Here is an 18,714-nt window from a genome sequence, read left to right as displayed (position 1 = left end):
CTCCAACTCTTATGTTTTTGAAAAATTTATTTTATACTCTTAGAAGCTAAGAACTTTGCCACGCATGAACCAAATTTAGAATTAAGGTTCTTCCCTAGTGTATCTACTTACTTTTGAAATTTTATAAACAAGATTTTATACACAAGAGGTAGCAGAGGAAAATTCCAGTCTGCTTGTTCCAAGCTCAGAAGGTAACTGCACACACCTCAATGTTAGCAGGGAAGGTGGGGCAGGACAGGGTAAGTTTGATGATACGGTGCTCTACTTCCTAAAACTGATTGTAGTTGTCAGTGACCGTGTGAGGACTCCAGGAGAAGTCGTGGTCAGATGCCCGCTGGGATGCTTGTTTTCTTTCCCAGGATGCCTTCAACAGGCAGAATGGGCCATCCTAAGATCGGCCTCACTAAGGGAGCTTCTTGAGAACACACAGCATTATTGAGTTAATTGTGCAATTCCTGCTCTGTTTGCAGACCATTTTGAAAGGTTTATAAAAACATCTTCATCCAAAAAATTGGCAGTAAAAATGACAACTCTTCCAAGGTAAGCCTGTCATAATTGTCACTGTTGTACTACATTAAAAAAAGTCATCAGCAGGTTCATTGACTGTAGCTGTCAGCAATCAAGTGGTTACCAGCAAAGTGAAAACGATGGTCATTGCAGCAACAACATAAGCAACATGATCTGAAGCGTATAATATACACGGTGGACGATCCTGATGAAGCTTTTCAGTGAGGACTGCAGGTGCTGGGGGTGCGGAAGGCGTTGTTTCCATAGGAAATAAGGGGACTAGAAGTGGCGATTTCACTCCTGATTTTGGGCTCCTGAGAGTGCAGTTGCCAGCGATGACATCCCAGCGTGGATCATCGCCAGCATTTCAAGGTCATGTCCCACACAATCTCTTGGTGAGGATGCGGGTGGAGAGAGGGTGAGAATAGGGTAGGGGAAACAGTAGGACAGGAAGTATTCACGTACTCAAAACCAATGTTAGAACATCACATTTCAAACTGCAAGAACACTGGAACTGTCTGAAGTGTGCCACTTGCCTCTGTCCATTTCTCTAAGGGCACAGTTCTGCTCTTAAGTGCTGGCCCTTCCATCTTTTCGGTGTGTTTGACAAAAGGCCATTGCCAGCCTCCAGCAAGTCACAGAATAACAAAGTGAAGTCTGACGGCACAGAAACCCTCACTGCCAGAGAATGAAACGACTGGGCCAGGGCGAGAGCACAACAATGAGACGCCATCTGCCTGGCCACGTGCCCACACAATGCCACAGCAGCCAGACAGGCACTTCAGGGCTGGCTGCGCCTCTGTGACTTGGCAAATCTAACTGACAGTGAAAACCTGGCACTTCCTGAAGCTCCCTAGTTCTGTGCATGGTGAGATGAAAATAAGGCAGAACCTGTAACTAAAGGCAAAACAGGGCCGAAAATGTGAGCAATTCAAAATACAAAATGTACAAAATATATATGAAATATGTGGGTGTAACCTCCCCCACCATAAAAGGGAGCTGGTATAAATGAGTGAATGGTGCTATACTTTGCAAATACAACTAAATGAATGGTTATTCAATTGCTTTATATTTATTTCTGGGAAAATAAATCTTAAACCTTGACTGCCTTTTCAGTTAATCAGTCATGTTGAGGAGAAACAAATTCTCAAATTCCTTCTCTGCATTACAATTACTACGAAACTCACAAGCAGTGTGTACCAACTCAAATAGTTAACTTCATATACAACCAGTACCAAGGGTTTCAGTAATTATGTTTTAAGCAAAAGCAAATGATTGCAGATCACATGATTTAAGACTACAGTTTATTCAATATGTCTCCAAGCATTAAAAAGATAATTCTATGAAGTCGAACGCAGTAAAATTATAACTTAAAGTGCTTTTATTTTGCTGTTTTTAAAATGTTTGGGGAATAACTCATAAGTGACTGATGTCAAATAACGCACCCTGTACTTCTGGAGAACACAGCATTTTCAAAATTGCTCTTTTTAATATCAATTATATCAGAAAAATACCTTCAAGAGCTTAATGTTTCCCAATTTTTGATCCTGATCCTGGTAACCTTTCATCAAGATCCAAGCTTATGCGTAGGGTTCTCATCTAGACCCATCTGAAATTCTATACAAATAGGGAGACATATTAAATACAAAGGTCTGTGTAAATTGACTTCTTTAACTACTATTTTACAGTGAAAAGGAATTTTATTACATCTTTACATCATTTTAAATTGGATATTCCTGTTTAATGTTACTGCAAGATTAAAAATTTGCCCCCACATATCTAAAAGCAGCTTGCTTTTTTTTTCTTAAAATATAAAAACCAAAGGAATTTGTTTTGTAGCATCGTAGAGAAAGCAACAGCTTTATGCTCACTTTTGTATGTCTGTGTAACAAAAAAGTCTGCCACTGGCTCTATTTCTGAAAATCTCCACAGAAATGTGAATCCACATATAGACCACGCTCCCGGGACAGCTGATCCACATGCCGGAGTTCTTCCACTGTCAAACAGCTCCCAAATCTTCTAGTGGCCTAAAAATGCTTTCCTTGAGAAATACACGATCCGCCCAAGTCACAGCAGCTTTCCCAGTCTAATCTCCAGGCTCTTCCAAAGGGTTCAAGTTTGAGATTCTGATTCCAAGAAGATGCTGAGCATCCTGTATTGTGTCTTGACTCCTCTCAGGCTGGGCACGTTCCTCTAGGGATCAACATCGTCAAGGTCACTTCTCAACTCACCAATCATCATGGGAGATTCTGAACCCTGCAGAAAAGAAAAGGAAGTTAAAGTTCATATGGTTAGAGAAAAGATTTTCTATGCCGACTTGTGTTCTGCAATTTAAACATGTCTTCATCTGGCAACTTAATGCAATGTTTATCAAAGGGTAATAAAATGTGATAACCATTACATCTAATATTTGACAATTCATGATTATGTAAAACATGTACATTTCTATGATCTCATTTAGTCAGTGAAACCACCTAGCGACTTGTCTAAAGTCACAATGCTACTCTGCACTCACGTGAGAACGCAGAGCAGTGATAAAGCTGGGAGGCATTGGTGGCCACTGCGCCCGCTTCACGTTGGGCACTGTGTGAGCCTCCCTGCCCTGCACCTGCCAAATATGGGCTCTGGGTCACTCCTGGGTCTGAAGGCTGCCTCTGTTACCATCTGTGTGGCCTTTGGCTTACACACTTGGCGAATCGTTCTGAATACTCACCGTATGCCGTGGGACTGATCTAGTTGGAGCTCGGGTGGGGAGGAGCCAGGACAGTCTCTCTAAAGTGACAACCTAAGCTCAGTGACAGTCGGGGGTGAGTAGGGGGGCCCTGAGGTGGAAGGAAGAGAGTATATTTGATAAATAAAATTCAAAAAATGGGCCAGGCACGGTGGCTCATGCCTGTAATCCCAGCTACTTGGGAGGCTGAGGCAAGGAGAATCGCTGGAACCTGGGAGGCAGAGCTAGAGTGACCTGAGATGGCGCCACTGCACTCCAGCCTGCGCGACAGCGTAAGACTCCATCTCAAAAACAAAAACAAACAAACAAAAAATCAGAAAATGGGGTGGGGAGGTGCACAGGGGCTAGATCAAGCAGGACTATGTTGAGGATTCTGGCTTTTCTCCTCATAACAAAGGAAAGTCTTTGAAAGGTTTTAGCGCATGAACCGGAGAGAAGCAGGAGTGGAGGTGAGGGGGTCCTTACAGACATGAGGAGAGAGAGGCTGATGACAGGTAGAAGAGAGCGATGAGCACCCTTTCAAAGGGAACTGTCCGCGATGACATGGGGGTGCTGTGTGTGAGATAAGGAACACTGACGGAGGGCCAGCTTTGGTGGGGGCAGGAGGAGTCGTTGGGCACATCGAGCCTGAGGTTTTTAAGGTATGCCAAGTGGAGAACGTCAAGAACAAGAGAGCTGGATGTTCATGTTCAGAAATCCAAGGTGGGTACAGAGCGAATACAGAGTGGGGGCAGGAGGACACAGGTCGGAGACTCCACGAACCTTTACTGGTGGCCTAGAAGAGGTGGTATTAGGAAGGAGACGAAGAAGGAACAGCCAGAAGGGTTTGAGGAAAACTACAAGAGAGAAGTGTCAGGAAAGCCCTGGAAGAGTGTTTCAAATGGGAAGAGTGCCAGGAGCGCCAGATGCGGCCGAGCACTCGGCTAAGATGAGGCCTGAAAGCTGCAGGCCACCTGTCACTGCAACTGCTGAGTGAGAGAGAAGAGGGAGTCAGCGGGGAAGAGGTTGAAGAGCAAGTGAGAGATAAGAAAATGGGGAAAGTTAAGTTTAGAGAATTAGTTGAAGTTTGGCTGCAAAGAAGAGGAAAGAAGGCAGGGGCAACAGGGAGAAGAGAGGCTTTGACAGGGCAGAAGAGAAGCCAGTGTGCTGAGACGCCGCTGGGAAGGGTCTGGCAGGGAGGAGCGTTCCGGATACTGAAGAGTTACATACACACTAGAATGCAAAGCTCTGCCAAGGTGGGCGGGGATGAGTGCTAGGGGCTTTAGGTGGACAGAGGCAAATTCCCACTGTCACAGGAGAGGGGACAAGAACAGTGCAGATGCTTGGGAATTAGTGGCCGTAGGAGCTTTCCTGTGACAGCTTTTATTTTCTCTGCAAATGAAATAGGTGGTGAGGTCACGTGTGGAGTGACCTTGGGCTAAGTCACATCACTGTGCTGGGCCGCAGTTACCTTTCTGTGAAATCAGGGTGACAGCTGCCTCACATAGTGCTTATGTGGATTGGAAAGATAATGCTTAAAAAAAAAATGGCACCCACTACATCAGTAACATTCATTTAATGGGGCCTACTCTGTATCAAGTACTGTGAAGGGACCACAGAGGAGACCGCTGTTAAGGAAGGTTACAGACTATTGGAAAGACGTAATGATTACTTTGACACTTAGTTCAGTGTTTGCACACAGTGGGTGTTCAATACGTATTTATTTTCTTTTTCCACTATCATGATTGGTATTAAAGCTGTTTTTTTTTTCTTTTTTAAAAATAAATGTCAAAATTTTCTTGGACTCCCCCAGAAAGCAGGTATAATTCAAGAACATGGCAGCTTTTCTTTCAAGAGTCCACGTTTCCAGGAAGGCTGGTGAGAGCAAACAAGGGACTTTGAGTAACCTGGCAAGGCAGAATAAAGTGAACGAGCTGGAACAAATCCACCTGTGGCCTGGCTTCATCGGGACTACCTGCAGATTGATCAGGGTGGCCAGCCAGACATCTCGAGGCCTTGCATTCACTTCACACTGCAGCACTGCTCAGCCCCGTAAACACACGCTTAGTGCGTGCTAAGCTGAGATCACTAGAGGGCAGTGCTGGTGTCTCTTTGGACTCACATTCCAGAGGAGGCATCTTGTTTTCCTCAACTGTGGAAGTTCTTTTTGGAAAGCTTAAGAGCAAGGCTGCCCTTTGCACACAAGGACATGCTGACAGTTATACCTGCTGTAGATGCCTGTCTCCGTTTTCATTGGCAGGACTGCTCTCCGACCCATTACTGCTTCCTGATTGCTCTTTTTCATTCAACAAAGCTGTGGCATACGCTAATGTGTCCTGCAGAAGATTCAAACACACGATGACAAAGTTAGGACCCATTCAGTGGCAGCAGCAACCACCAGGGAAGACTACCTTTCATTTGACCTTCCACAGTACCGGAGGCCTAAGAGTGAGGCCTTCAACACAGTCACCAGAACCCCCTCAACCCCTGTCCCTTTTTGGGACCAGACTGCCCAACCTCTATGACTTTCCTTCTAGACATATAATCTGCACATATTTGCATAAGTGTACATCAATCTGTTGTCTTTTCATAGAAATCCAATTGTTTCTTCTGCTTGTTCTCATTTTCAACTCATCTCTCTCTTCTCAGAGGTTGCAGTTTCTGAGAAACACACTGAGAATCCTCCGTAAGGGATTCAGACCACACAAAAACGAGAGACGACTCTCACCTGAGCTGAAATGGTTCGCTGAAAGGTTTTTCCAGTTGATGTTTCATTAGAGACATTACTCTGTGGTGTCCAATAATGTTCTGACATCTGAGATGAAAGGTCAAAAATAACGCCATCAGAGGTTACAAATAAGCCCCCATGAGTTCACAGTTTCTACCATTAGATATTAAGAATCTTAAAAGCATCCAAAGTAGGCTACAAGTCTACCCAGACCTTCCATCACATAAAGCGATTCAAGACCTCAGTCAAATATTGCTGCTTATATCATCATCATCCCTACCTTTTCCCCTAGGAAGTTAAGACATATGTATTAGGACAAATTTAATGCACACAAGATATAAACTGTACCAAAGAAATGTCTGAAATCTGAAAACACTTTAAGGTCAGTCTCCATATTCAGTTCCAGAGATTTTTCCTGACAAGATGTGCTATTATTGAGTCTTGTGTTACAGCTAGAAAAATTCAACGTTTAATTACCTTCTTCTGTAGCCACTGCACAGCCCAGCTCCAGTGGTGGGAATTCTCCTTGAAGTACTCCTTAGCTGCAGGACACCTGATGACCGAGGAGATTTTTATTAGCCAAATTCTTTCTTTCCTTGTTCCCAGTGCTTCATTTTGAAACGTAAATGCTAATTTCATTAAAATTCAGTTGTCTTTATATTTGTGATTCTACTTAAATGGGGTTCCTAGAGTAGTCAAATTCATGGAGACAGAAATTGCTTCCCCCAGGGGCTGCGGGAAGGGTGGAATAGGGAGTTAGTCTTCAATAGGTCCAGAGTTTCAGTTTCAGAAGATGAAAAGAGTTCTGGAGATGGATGGTGGTGATGGTTACACATCAATGTGAATGTACTTAAAGTCACTGAACTATACACTTAAAAATGGGTCAAATAGTGGCCGGGCGCGGTGGCTCAAGCCTGTAATCCCAGCACTTTGGGAGGCCGAGACGGGCAGATCACGAGGTCAGGAGATCGAGACCATCCTGGCTAACATGGTGAAACCCCGTCTCTACTAAAAATACAAAAAAAACTAGCGGGTGAGGTGGCGGGCGCCTGTAGTCCCAGCTACTCGGGAGGCTGAGGCAGGAGAATGGTGTAAACCCAGGAGGTGGAGCTTGCAGTGAGCTGAGATCCGGCCACTGCACTCCAGCCTGGGCAACAGAGCAAGACTCCGTCTCAAACAAAAAAAAACAAAAACAAAAACAAAAAAATGGTTCAAATAGTAAATTTTGCGTTATGTACATTTCACCACAATTAAAACAAAAGAGCCTTCATTTTGCAGTCAATCAGCCTGTGTTCAAGTTTTCACATTAGGATTCTAGGCATGTCACTTAAACTACCCATTATATATGACTCACAACTGTACTAACATCATGAAGTTGTTACCAAGATGAAATAAGATAATACAGGCAAGGTTCTTGAACAGTGCCTAGGTTCACAAGCGCTCAGGAGCTACAGGTGACATGATCTGAAAGGCTATTCTGAGGTTAGGGGCCTAGAGCCTGAAGAGCTGGTGGCTGGGTTACACTAATGCGAGACCTTGAGTGAAAGCTCATGAACTCTTGCTCTTAAAGCCTCCGCATCTGCCCTGATTCCTGCCTTTCTGACATAAGGCCTGATGGGTGAGCTTTTCCGGGCCACTCTTTCAATACTTCCCCTCATATTTTTTTGAGATCATTCAAATAGGTTTCTGTACCTTCCAAGCAAGCAGACCCTGACTGAGTCAGATTCTCCAGGTATCAAAACCGGGCACATGTTTCCCTTCTGCTCATATGTGACTTGTAATTAAAACACCATTTCCTCCCTGCATTTTAATTCAATACTTACTTTTGAGCAAGAGTGACAAGAAATTTGACACACTGGTAGCAGCGACTGCTGTCCACATGATTACTGTGGTGCATCAAAGCTGAAGGAAGAGAAAAGGACATTTTAACAATAAAAGACTAAACTGAAAGTGGTTCCAAGTAACAACAAGCTCTCTTGTTCTAAAAGTCGACAAACAATTTTAATAAACAGATAAGGAACAACTTAACTAAAAGCATGGTGGTGCCTGACCCCAAAGAATCCCTAAATTCTAATGGGCAGAAACCCTACTTTAAGTATGTTAAAAAGAAAAAAAACAAAGACAACAAAAAACATACATGGTGCTGCAAGTTTGATTTTTAGGAACAGGAACAAAACTTTTTACTGCCTGATTATTCACCTAGAGACTTTTCCACACATCATATTACTAAGAGTAGTTATAACACTTTTAGTTTGATAAATGAAATTTTATGATACTAGGGTCAGTTCAGCAATTATGACCTGCTCTGTGTTTTAGGGATTTAAACATAAATAGGCTGGGCACGGTGGCTCACACCTGTAATCCCTGCACTTTGGGAGGCAAAGGTGGGTGGATCACTCGAGGTCAGGAGTTTGAGACCAGCCTGAGCGACATGGTGAAAGTCTGTCTCTACCAAAAAATACAAAAATTAGCTAGGCTAGTGGTGTGTGCCCATAATCCCACCTAATTGGGAGGCTGAGGTGGGAGGATCACTTGAGCTTGGGAGGCAGAGGTTGCAGTGAGCTGAGATCATGCCACTGCACTCTAGCCTGGAAGACAAAGTGAGACCCTGTCTCAAAAAAATAAAAATAAAAATAAAAATAAATAAATAATACTTGGTCCTGCTCTTGAGGAGTTTAAGTTCCAGAGGGCCTGTGTGTGACTCTGACTAGAGTACAGCATTCCAAAGGGTGGCCTGAAAAGCTGAAGCTACAAAACTTTTTAGCTTAAATCTCCTTTCTATAACAAAAAAACGCCCTAAATCTCTTAATACATAGCAAAATCTAAAAGGATTCAGACTAAGTAGAAATACGGGTAAATGGCGGGAGCTGGCTAAAATTATTCTTAACTAAACTTTTTCTAATAAATAGCTCAGGAAAGCCAATTTAGTCTTCTGGAAAAAAAGCCCTGCCAAAACAACTTAAGAGTAGACTGTGAAAATGTGGTTACGCTTGTACCATAGGTAAAAAGACATTCACATTTCATGAGCCTGACAACATCCTGAGTCTCAGGTTTTGGTTTTTCCCTCCCCAGTGGCTACAGAGTGGAATGAAAGATTTCTTGCATCAGGGAGTGGCCATTAGCTTGTTGAAAAAAATTCACAGCACCCCTGAATCTTACCTGATCTGGTAAAAGAACCCCAAGCTACACCTTCCTGACTAAAAGAAGAGAATGTGTAGGGTGAGAAGATCCCTGGGTTTTAATTTTTCTGACCAGCATGAGGGAGCCCAGTGGCCCTCACCAGACTTCTACTGTATCAGTCACTGCAGAGCCCATCGAGAGTAGCAGGAGGCAGAACTGGCCAGAACAATAGATTATTCACATATTTACTATAGACATTTGTGCATAAGGCCAGGCATACTTGCCTAGTAATCCATTTTCTGTCTCAAACACAAATTTGACTCGCTCTACTTGTATGGGATCTTCAATAACCTGTGAAAGGAAGAAACAAAAATTAGTAAATAAAAGAAGGAACTTGTGTCATAGCCACGGGTGCTTTCTTTATAATTCTATTCAAGAGATTAATTTAGTGTTTAACAACAACAACAACAACAACAAAACCAATACAGAACAGGCATGGTGGCTCATGCCTGTGATCTCAGCACTTTGCGAGGCCAAGGCAGGAGGATTACTTGAGGCCAGGAGTTCTGAACTAGCCTGGGCAACAAAGCAAGATCCCATCTCTAAAAAACAAAAAAATTAAAAAAGAAATTAGTTGGGCACAGTGACATGTGCCTGTAGTCCCAGCTATTCAGGAGGCCAAGGCAAAAGGATCACTTGTGCCCAAGAGTTTGAGGCTACAGTGAGCTATGACTGTGGCTCCAGCCCGGGCACCACTGCACCCCAGCCTGGGCAACAGAGGGAGACTCTGTCTTGAAAAAAAGAAAACAAAAAAACCCCTAATACAAACAAATATTACATCACTGCCACATATCTCAAATATATCTTAAAACTAAGAGAAAAAACTATTAAGTATACTTAAAGATCTATTCATTTCCTATCTATGTGTTGCTATCAACTACATCTATAGTTCTCTGTGGGCTACGAGGACATATACTTTATGTTCCTAAGGATAAGAGGTTTATGCTCTAACTTGCTTACTAAAAATGTGTTGAAGTTTTGCTATCATAGCTGTATTTCTAGTTCTTACTACTGAACTGTGCATGGTATAAAACTATATGGGTTTGTTGTTGATAGATGAACAATACGCAGTCCTACTGTGTATTAATCTGCCAAAGTTTGTAAAAGCACTAGGACCAAAAGGAGGTAAAGAACTTGAAAAACAAGCTTTTAACAAATGGCATCTATGATGTCTTTTCTTATTCAAAACTCTTTATTAAATGGCTATTCTGTGCCAAGGCCTCTATGAAGTATCAAGAATCCAAAGGGAACTCAGGCCCTCACTCTCTAAGGAACCTCTGGACCAGACTCTCATTAACTCATAACCAGTCACCAAATCCCATTGATTCTCTTTCCACAATACCTCTTGATCTGTCTGTCCCTTGCCCCACCACAGGCCTTGTTATTTCACACTCAGAATATTCCCAGACTCCTAAATGGTCTTCCAGTTCCCAGTCTTGCATCCTTCTTTACTCCATCCTTCAATACAACTGCCAGAGGATTTTTTTTTCCCCAGCTCTTCACACTTCTGAGACTGGAAAGCATCCTACAATTGATTACATTTCAGTTTCATGGCTCTTAAAAATACTTTTCGTAGTACGTATATACAATCAATAGTGTCTTAAGATTTGATAAACTATAAAACCAGAAATGTACCTCTGAGGGTGACTGTGAAGTTTAAACCTAACATCATTTGCGCTAACACGATGCCTTCTCCACCGTAAGGCCCTGGCAGGGGTTAACCATCACTATTACTCCCCTTCAGTCCCCTGCACTACAGTTGTCTGTGTAGTTGTCTTGCTCCCTCACTCAACTGTGAGCTCCTAGGAGGTAGTTTTATTACTGCTCACCTCTAAATCAAATGCATTAGACACGTGACTGACATGAAGATTTGGTCTCAATAAATGCAGACCAAATGAATGGAGAAACAATAAAAAGACATACAATTTTAAATTTATAAACACTTGTTGACTAATACATTCTTAAATAAAAGTGAATCAGAACAGTTATGACTTACCAATATTTCATGAAGTAGTTGGAACGTATTCTTTAACTCATGGGGTGGAGCCGTTTCTAGTTGGTTCTGAAATATTTTTTAAAAGCATAAAAATTTCAGTGGAAAGCATATTGGAATGGCAATAAACAATGCTGGATCCACACTCTAGTTCTATCACCATCTGGCTGACCTTGGACAAGTCAATACCCCTTTCTAGGCCTTAGTTTCTCAAATGCTAAATCTGGGAACAGAAATAAACAACCTCTAAGGTTCTTCCAGCTGCAACACTCTGATACTTTACTATGAAATTAGGAAGGAGAAAAGAGAAGAAAGAGAAGGGGAGATTTCAAGTCACTAAACAGATCCCATTTTATATATGTGCATATCCTAGCTTGTTTTCCAGAAGATGCTGGTAGAGCTACAAGAATACAAATGAGAATACTCTTGAGTTAAGGATGCTGTAAACAAAGTACATAAAAAGTCAGCTTATAAAATAGAAAAATGTGCCAAGATATACTAAGTGAAGAAGGCAAAATTCATAAAACACATTCCTTCAGCTGTTTTAATAAAATTTATATGTATAAAAGGTGGGAAAGGACATTGTGGTAAAATACCACACTTCCAAGAGGCTAGGTATGGTACTAAGTGAGCACTTCACATATTATACCACCTCACGGAATTCTCACAACCTGTGAAGTTTGTGAGAAGTTGGAACAGAGGAAGGAACTGCCCAAGGTCATATAATTAGTAAACAGCAAAGAGAGGAACTTAATCACCTCTGATACAGGTCTGTACAGAAAAGGCTGAGGGAAAAACATACCGTAGTAAGAGCCTAAAGACATAATCCACTAATCACCTGCTTCTTGTTAACACTACATGTATCACCACTATAAATACTGGTGCAGAAAAGGCATGCAGAAATTCTGTGGGCAGAAACTGATATATACATAGTGTAAATCCATACAAAGAGGCCTGGAAGGAAATATCAATGTAACAGTGTTGGTCCCTGGGGTACAGTGAGCAAGGGCGACTAGTGGTGACCACAGTAGACTTCGGTCTCATTTCTTATTTACTTATTCTTTTCCTGGCCTATATTTTTTCTTTTGGCCTCATTTCTATGCTTAAATTTTTCCCAAAGAGAGTGTAGTAATTAATCTATGTAATTAAAAATTAAAGATTAAAAATGAATAAAAATGAGCCTATAGTAGAATGATTAGGAAAAACAATTTAGGCTATGAGAACAAGCATACTGCCTTGGAGCAAACAGATGTTCTCCTAGAGTCTCACCTAAAGGTGATCTGGCTATCACTCGTTTAACTGAGGTCTTACCTTAATGAAATGCAGCATCGTGAAGGAAAAATGCTCATTACAGAAACAGCAGTACACTACCATCTCAATGAGTGCCAAGAGCGAGCCTGTCAACTCCCGCAAGGCAAACATTACCTGGTGGGAGGACATAACACAGTCAGCTCTTCTCATGTCACAGTTAACAGTCCATCTGTTGTTGCTGCCTTTAACTGAAATCTACCCAGATTTTAAGATAATTAACACTGCCTGAAAACAGGGTTTCTTAACTGTTAGAAGTCTATAGATAGACTTCAGGGTGTCTAAGCCTGTCTGAAATTTTACACAATTCTGCGCAAATGTGCACTTTTTCAGGAGTCATTTCCATCAGTTTTTCAAAGGCAAAAGCTCCCACAATTAAAATAATCACCAATAGATCCAAAAAATATTAAGAAAAAAAAAAAGATATGTATTAAATAGTACAACACTGTTGATTTAATTTAAAAAACAGAATTATATTGTTCATAGATTCACATATCTGTAAATCAGGTAGGGAAGAAGAACTGGAAGATGGAGTCCACAGCTGGGGGTGGCTCTGCTAGAATGGGAAGGTCAGACTGAGGATGAGCCACACAAGCGCCACAATGGAGAGCTGAGAGCAGCCCACCCATACTCCTGAGGTTTAACAACACGTGGTTCAGAGCTGTAGTATTCCAGGACCAGGGACACACAAAAGAGATTGGGGACAAAACCTTCTACAATGAATGAAATGATTCTGATGGATGAAGTGCCATTTACCTCCCTCTGGGGCCCTGATGGGTAGCTAGCTGGGCTGGACCTGGAGGTCTGGACCTTGGCTGAACGCAGGACTAAAAATATTCTCTTCCACTAATTATTTCTTTTTGACATATAAGAAAACTTAATTTGAAATAATCATTTCTTCTCTTAACAATACTCTCCATGCCAAACATAACTACTAACAAAAAGCAATTTTCTTCAAATAGGAAAAAAAAAATGGCTTTAGAATAACAAATACATACCTCTAACAGGTAAGGTTTCCCTTCAGACATGAACAACAAGGCTTCTACCTCCTCATGGAGGGGCAGCAGAGGGCTTGAGGGAGCAATGCTAATGGGTGGTCGTTGCTTAAATAGGCCAGGAGCTTTAAGAGACCAAAGAAACAAAACAGAACCTGTCTCACCTGGTGTTACTCCACAAAATACACATCCATAAGGAAATGTGCCTCCTTCAAGACTCGCACACACACTGAGTACTCACACACACACACACACTGACTACTCGCAGAGTACTCACACTGAGTACTTGCACACACACTGACTACTCGCAGAGTACTCACACTGAGTACTTGCGCACACACACTGAGCACTCACACACTGAGTACTCGCACACACACTGAGTACACACACACACACTGAGTACACACACACTGAGTACTCACATACATACACTGAGTACACACACTGAGTATACACACTGAATACTTGCATACACAGAGTACACACAGAGTACTTGCACACAGAGTACTCACATACACACTGAGTACTCGTGCACACTGAGTGTGCACATACACACTGAGTACTTGCACACACACACTGCTCACACACTGAGCACTCACACACGCTGAGCACTCAGAGTACTCAGACTGAGTACTCGCACAGAGTACTTACACACAGAGTACTCGCACACACAGAGTACTCACAAACACACTAAGTACAAGCACACACACTGAGTACTCACTGAGTACTCACAAACACTGAGCACTCGCACACACTCTGAGTACTCACACACAGAGTACTCACACCCACACTGAGTACTCACACACACACTGAGTACTCACAAACACACTGAATACTCACACAAGCGGACCCCTCACAGTCTAGGGATACCTAGTGATTCCCACTCAATAATCTTTCAAACAGGTAAAAATATAAATAGTATATGAAATACTGCCAAAAGCTGCCACTGAAGATACAGCGCAGAAGACACTTCCGTTCCTCAAACAGCTGTTCTCAAATAATGGTTACCACCACCTATGCTAAGCAGAATCAACCCATATGGAAGAAGTTCTCTCATTTACTACAAAAACCAGAATGCATACTTTAGTTTTCATTACAAAATTGTCTGAACTCACGAAATTAGGCAGCTTTGTCTTTTTAGATGAGTCGGAGTTTAGTAAGCAAACTGTGCCTTATAATACAACCGTCCGAGTGTTCCTCCAATGTCCCTTTAGAGAGTCAATAAGCATTTCTCTATCAGAAGGATGCTCTGTGTTTTTTAGTTAGTTTCCTGACATTAGATCTTCCTAGCAGCTTCTGAGTCTGAGTTTGCATTCATGCCTTGGCTTCTATGCCACTAACTAGCTGTACAACCTTGTTACTGAACTGAACCTTTCTGTACCTTAGTTTTCGCATCCATAGACAGGACTAATACTCCTCATAGGTTTGTTATGGGGATCAAACACAGTAAGTTTAAAGCACTGTGCGCTTTAAACACAACAAATTTAAAGCACAGCACACAGAAAACATTGAAAAGCTGGTTTGTTGTATTATTACTATGGTTGTTGTCGCTATCATGACAAGACCTAGGACGGGTATAAAAACAATACACACATAGTTTAGGACATTGGATAATCATATAGGACAATCTGCGGTTTTGCTGTATTAAATGATGACTATGCTATTAGTTCTGGGAGACAAATGGAAAATGCTACCAACTATATCTTACATTCAAATATATTTCAGTGATGTAATTTATATCTGCATTCTCTTTGTTTTTACAAAGTACTTTATTTCATTATACCTGGGGAATTATGTTTTTAGTATTTTCATTTTGCACTGAAGATCAGAACGGTCAGGTTCACACAGCTAGCTAGGAGACTCCAACCCACACCATGGCTATTTTCCACACAGTAGCAGTTCAAATTAAGGTGATAAATGAGCTCTGAATTAGCTTTTAATCCTAAAGAGTTATTTAAAAAAAAATACTTATATACCCTCTCACCTCCCCCAAATAAATGATGACTCACTTTCTCTTATGGCAAACTAGTAAAACATTATAAAGTTTAACATGAATTAAAACAAAAATTTTAAGTGCACCTCAATTAGCAAGTAGTTGAATGACAAACAAGAGATATTCATTTAATTGCTAATATTATTACTCCCCAAACTAGACAAATTCATTATCTCTTCATTCTAAGATATGTTAGGCTTACCAACATTCCTTTGGGATGAGACATCTGAATGCAAAACAAGTAATGCCACTGTATTGTGAAGATTCCCAAATTCTCGTGCTTGTGCTGAACTCCATCGACGTATCTGTCACGAGGGAAGATAAAGTGGCTGTTAGCGTTGTCATTAGAAATAATATGAAGAGGAAGGGACAGGGTTTGCTGGTTCATAATATTCTGGGCTTTAATTATTTCTCAGTGCTTGATAGAAGAGGTCAAAGTACAAAAAAACCACAGGTTTTAAGCAAGCTCAAAGGGTTATATTAACTCATATTCTAAAACCAGTCCCTTTATGGATTCACTGTAGGTACGGAGTGCTTACAATGTGCCTCAGTATAATGGGAAAAACTCTGAAGCTGGAGATCTGCAGGTCTGGCCCTGCCTCTGCCACTCACTGTGCTGTATAATGTGAGTGCGTTGTTCACCACAACAGTTATCTTGAGTTCTTCATGTACTGGCAGAGGTAAGGCTACCTCCTACCTCTCTATTCTGCCTACTTTGTGATTTTGAGGACCAAATGAAATATTAAAAGTGAAAATGTTTTCAAAAGTAGAAATGTACTCCATAAATGCAAAATAATATTAATTTTATATGCAGCTGAATTATACTGAATTTAAATCAATTGCTAGTGACAATGGGGCCTTGGATATTGAAGAGCTTGAAGTGGAAAAGGGATATTGTAAATCTCAACATAGTATCAACACACAGAGCACATGATGCTGTCAGTACTTGTTTTTTAACACTAAAGAGAAAGCTGAGAGGAAGCCTAAGCCGAAAATCTGTCTCCCTTAGCAGGAAGGAAAAGTGCCTGTGCAATGTATTGACACACAGGGGAAAAGGCTCTGGCTTCGACACCAGCAGAGCTGGGTCTGAATCCATGCTCCACCAATGCATTAGCTTTGTGACCTGGGACAAGTTACTTATCATCTCTGAGCTTTACTCCTTGCCTGAGAATGGAGATGAAGCTGCTTAATTTTGTTGAACTGAGTATCAAAAGTATACCACCACAAAGTGACCAGATGTATGGAGTACAAAATAAGTACTTCATAAATAGTACTTATTATCACTGCATGTTAGCATTTCATGTATTTTGAATATATCAAATAAAAGAAATACAATGGATGGGAGAAACACTGCAATAAAAGAATTTCAAACAGGAGAGTTGGTTTTGGACATATTCAACCCTATTATAACAAAACAACCTTGGTAGGCCGAGGTGGGCAGATCACTTGAGTCCAGGAGTTCGAGACCAGTTTGGGCAACATGGTGAAACCTTGTTTCTATACAAAATACAAAAATTAGCCAGGCATGGTGGCATGTGCCTATAGTCCCAGCTACCAGGGGACTGAGGAGGGAGGTTCGCTTGAACCCAAAAGGTCTCGGCTGCAGTGACCCCTGATCACACCACTGCACTCCAACCTGGGTGACAGCAAACCTGGTGACAGAGTGAGACCTTGTCTCAAACAAACAACAATCCAAAAAACCCAAATAACTTCCTTTTCATTTGAACAAGAGTATTATATCTGCAATATCATTCAGTTTATAACAGCACAACTTTGCATTTGGATTCTGGCTGTGTTTTCAGCATCTGACTTAAAAGAACCACCACCAAGACAGCCTTGTTCACAGCCCCAGAAAGACGCAGAAGATCCCAATACCACCTATTCCTTAAAGGTTTTTGAAAGCCCCTCCCCAGTCAGAATCCATCCTTCCCTCTTACGACTTTGTCATTAGTTAGTAATTTCCATGGGTTATTAGACTAAATTCTATGAAGAAGTTGTAAAAATAATTTAACTCCAAAGAATTTTAAAGTCTCTATGGTACTAGTACTTAGACTTCTATGAAATTCAAAACATTTTTCACCTACAAAAAGAAACACAGTGGCTACGAAAACCATAGCCATTCCACTAGGGATATAAAAGTAGTCCTTACCTGATTGTTTTGCCGACTGGCCCCTAGGAGGAAGCTGATCATGTGCCGCAGAGCTGAATGCCTCAGAAGAAGGTCTCCAGCCCTAATTCCTTGCTGTCACAAAATATTGAGAATAGCAAATTATATTTCTATCCAGACAAAAATTGGTTTTAAAAACACAGATCAATGAAAAGTTTTAAGGAGTCAATATATATTTTACGAATATTATTTCCATATAGAAAGTACTTGTTAAAATCTAATTTAAAAAAACTCCTAAGCCTCACATTGCTTCACAATAACTACTAAACAATTAACCCCTAGTTTTAATGCAGACTTCTACTGCTATCAATAAGTAACTACACGCACCTCATCAGAATTCTTACAAGTAGTATAATTCACAAGATTTTTAAGAAGAAATATCATAAAAAACATACCATACAGAACTTTACTAACCAGTCTAAAAATTTTTTAGCGTATAAATCTTCTGTATTAGAAAAAGATATTAGGAAAAAAATTATTTACCTTTTGTACAAAAGTGTTGAACAGGAAGAAGTACTGAGCACAGTTTTTACAATTTTCTGGGACGTCTTTGTCCAATAGAGCAAGCAGTACCTCCAGTAACTGATGAAGGCTTTTTAGCTGGTTAGAGGAAAGATAAAATTACATGAAGAAAAAGAACATAAGACAGACATTTGTAACAGGATTAATTTGAGGTAAACCACCATAAGAACAAAAGAAAGTCTGATTGATACAATCCAGTCTCAGATTCAGATGGACTTATGCTTTGAAGAGCAAAAACAGAATTATCCATTTTACCTTCCAGAGAAAGATTGGTACCATAGCAATAATTAAAAGAAAAGCTTAGTTTCAGTTCCTAGATTTCAGAGTCAAGGGCATGATTCTACCGCCGAGTCACATTTTCTCCAGAGCCAGTATCTCTCTGTCTCTTAAAAAAAGGTGGGGTGTTTAGGGAAGACATTTCTGAATCCCTCCCTCCACTACGTTACTTCTTCACATAATCACAGATGCAAAGAATAAAAAACACAGACACAGGCATAGGGGCTGGAAACCAAGCCGATGGAGCAAATGGAGAGCAACAGCCTGACAGAATGACAACGGTGATATCGACTCAGCCGTGAACTTACTTGAGAGCCCGCTGACGCCTCATGGAA

The 18,714-nt window shown here is 41.1% G+C and overlaps 1 protein-coding gene across 4 annotated transcripts in view; it reads right to left on the bottom strand.

The window, feature by feature from the left end:
* Positions 1 to 9: 9 nt before the first annotated feature.
* The window catches only part of LOC105495244 (ubiquitin specific peptidase 24), a 149,884-nt gene continuing 131,179 nt past the window's right edge, over positions 10 to 18,714 (bottom strand). For 3 of the 4 annotated variants that reach the window (XM_071092601.1, XM_071092597.1, XM_071092598.1), the window contains exons 57-68: positions 18,065 to 18,181; positions 17,564 to 17,656; positions 15,617 to 15,719; positions 13,425 to 13,546; positions 12,430 to 12,543; positions 11,122 to 11,187; positions 9,350 to 9,416; positions 7,769 to 7,847; positions 6,423 to 6,498; positions 5,946 to 6,032; positions 5,443 to 5,553; positions 10 to 2,763 (exon numbers count right to left, since the gene is read on the bottom strand). In XM_071092601.1, the coding sequence (XP_070948702.1) occupies positions 2,701 to 2,763; positions 5,443 to 5,553; positions 5,946 to 6,032; positions 6,423 to 6,498; positions 7,769 to 7,847; positions 9,350 to 9,416; positions 11,122 to 11,187; positions 12,430 to 12,543; positions 13,425 to 13,546; positions 15,617 to 15,719; positions 17,564 to 17,656; positions 18,065 to 18,181 (1,098 nt within the window). In that variant the 3' untranslated portion in view covers positions 10 to 2,700. Of the gene's footprint in view, positions 2,764 to 5,442; positions 5,554 to 5,945; positions 6,033 to 6,422; positions 6,499 to 7,768; positions 7,848 to 9,349; positions 9,417 to 11,121; positions 11,188 to 12,429; positions 12,544 to 13,424; positions 13,547 to 13,997; positions 14,630 to 15,616; positions 15,720 to 17,563; positions 17,657 to 18,064; positions 18,182 to 18,714 lie in introns of those variants that run through there. The other variant, XM_071092605.1, reaches the window with a different exon arrangement.

The sequence above is a fragment of the Macaca nemestrina genome, chromosome 1 (assembly GCF_043159975.1).
Source record: "Macaca nemestrina isolate mMacNem1 chromosome 1, mMacNem.hap1, whole genome shotgun sequence".
NCBI classification, from domain to species: domain Eukaryota; kingdom Metazoa; phylum Chordata; class Mammalia; order Primates; family Cercopithecidae; genus Macaca; species Macaca nemestrina.
This window is presented reverse-complemented; position numbering and strand designations above follow the sequence as displayed.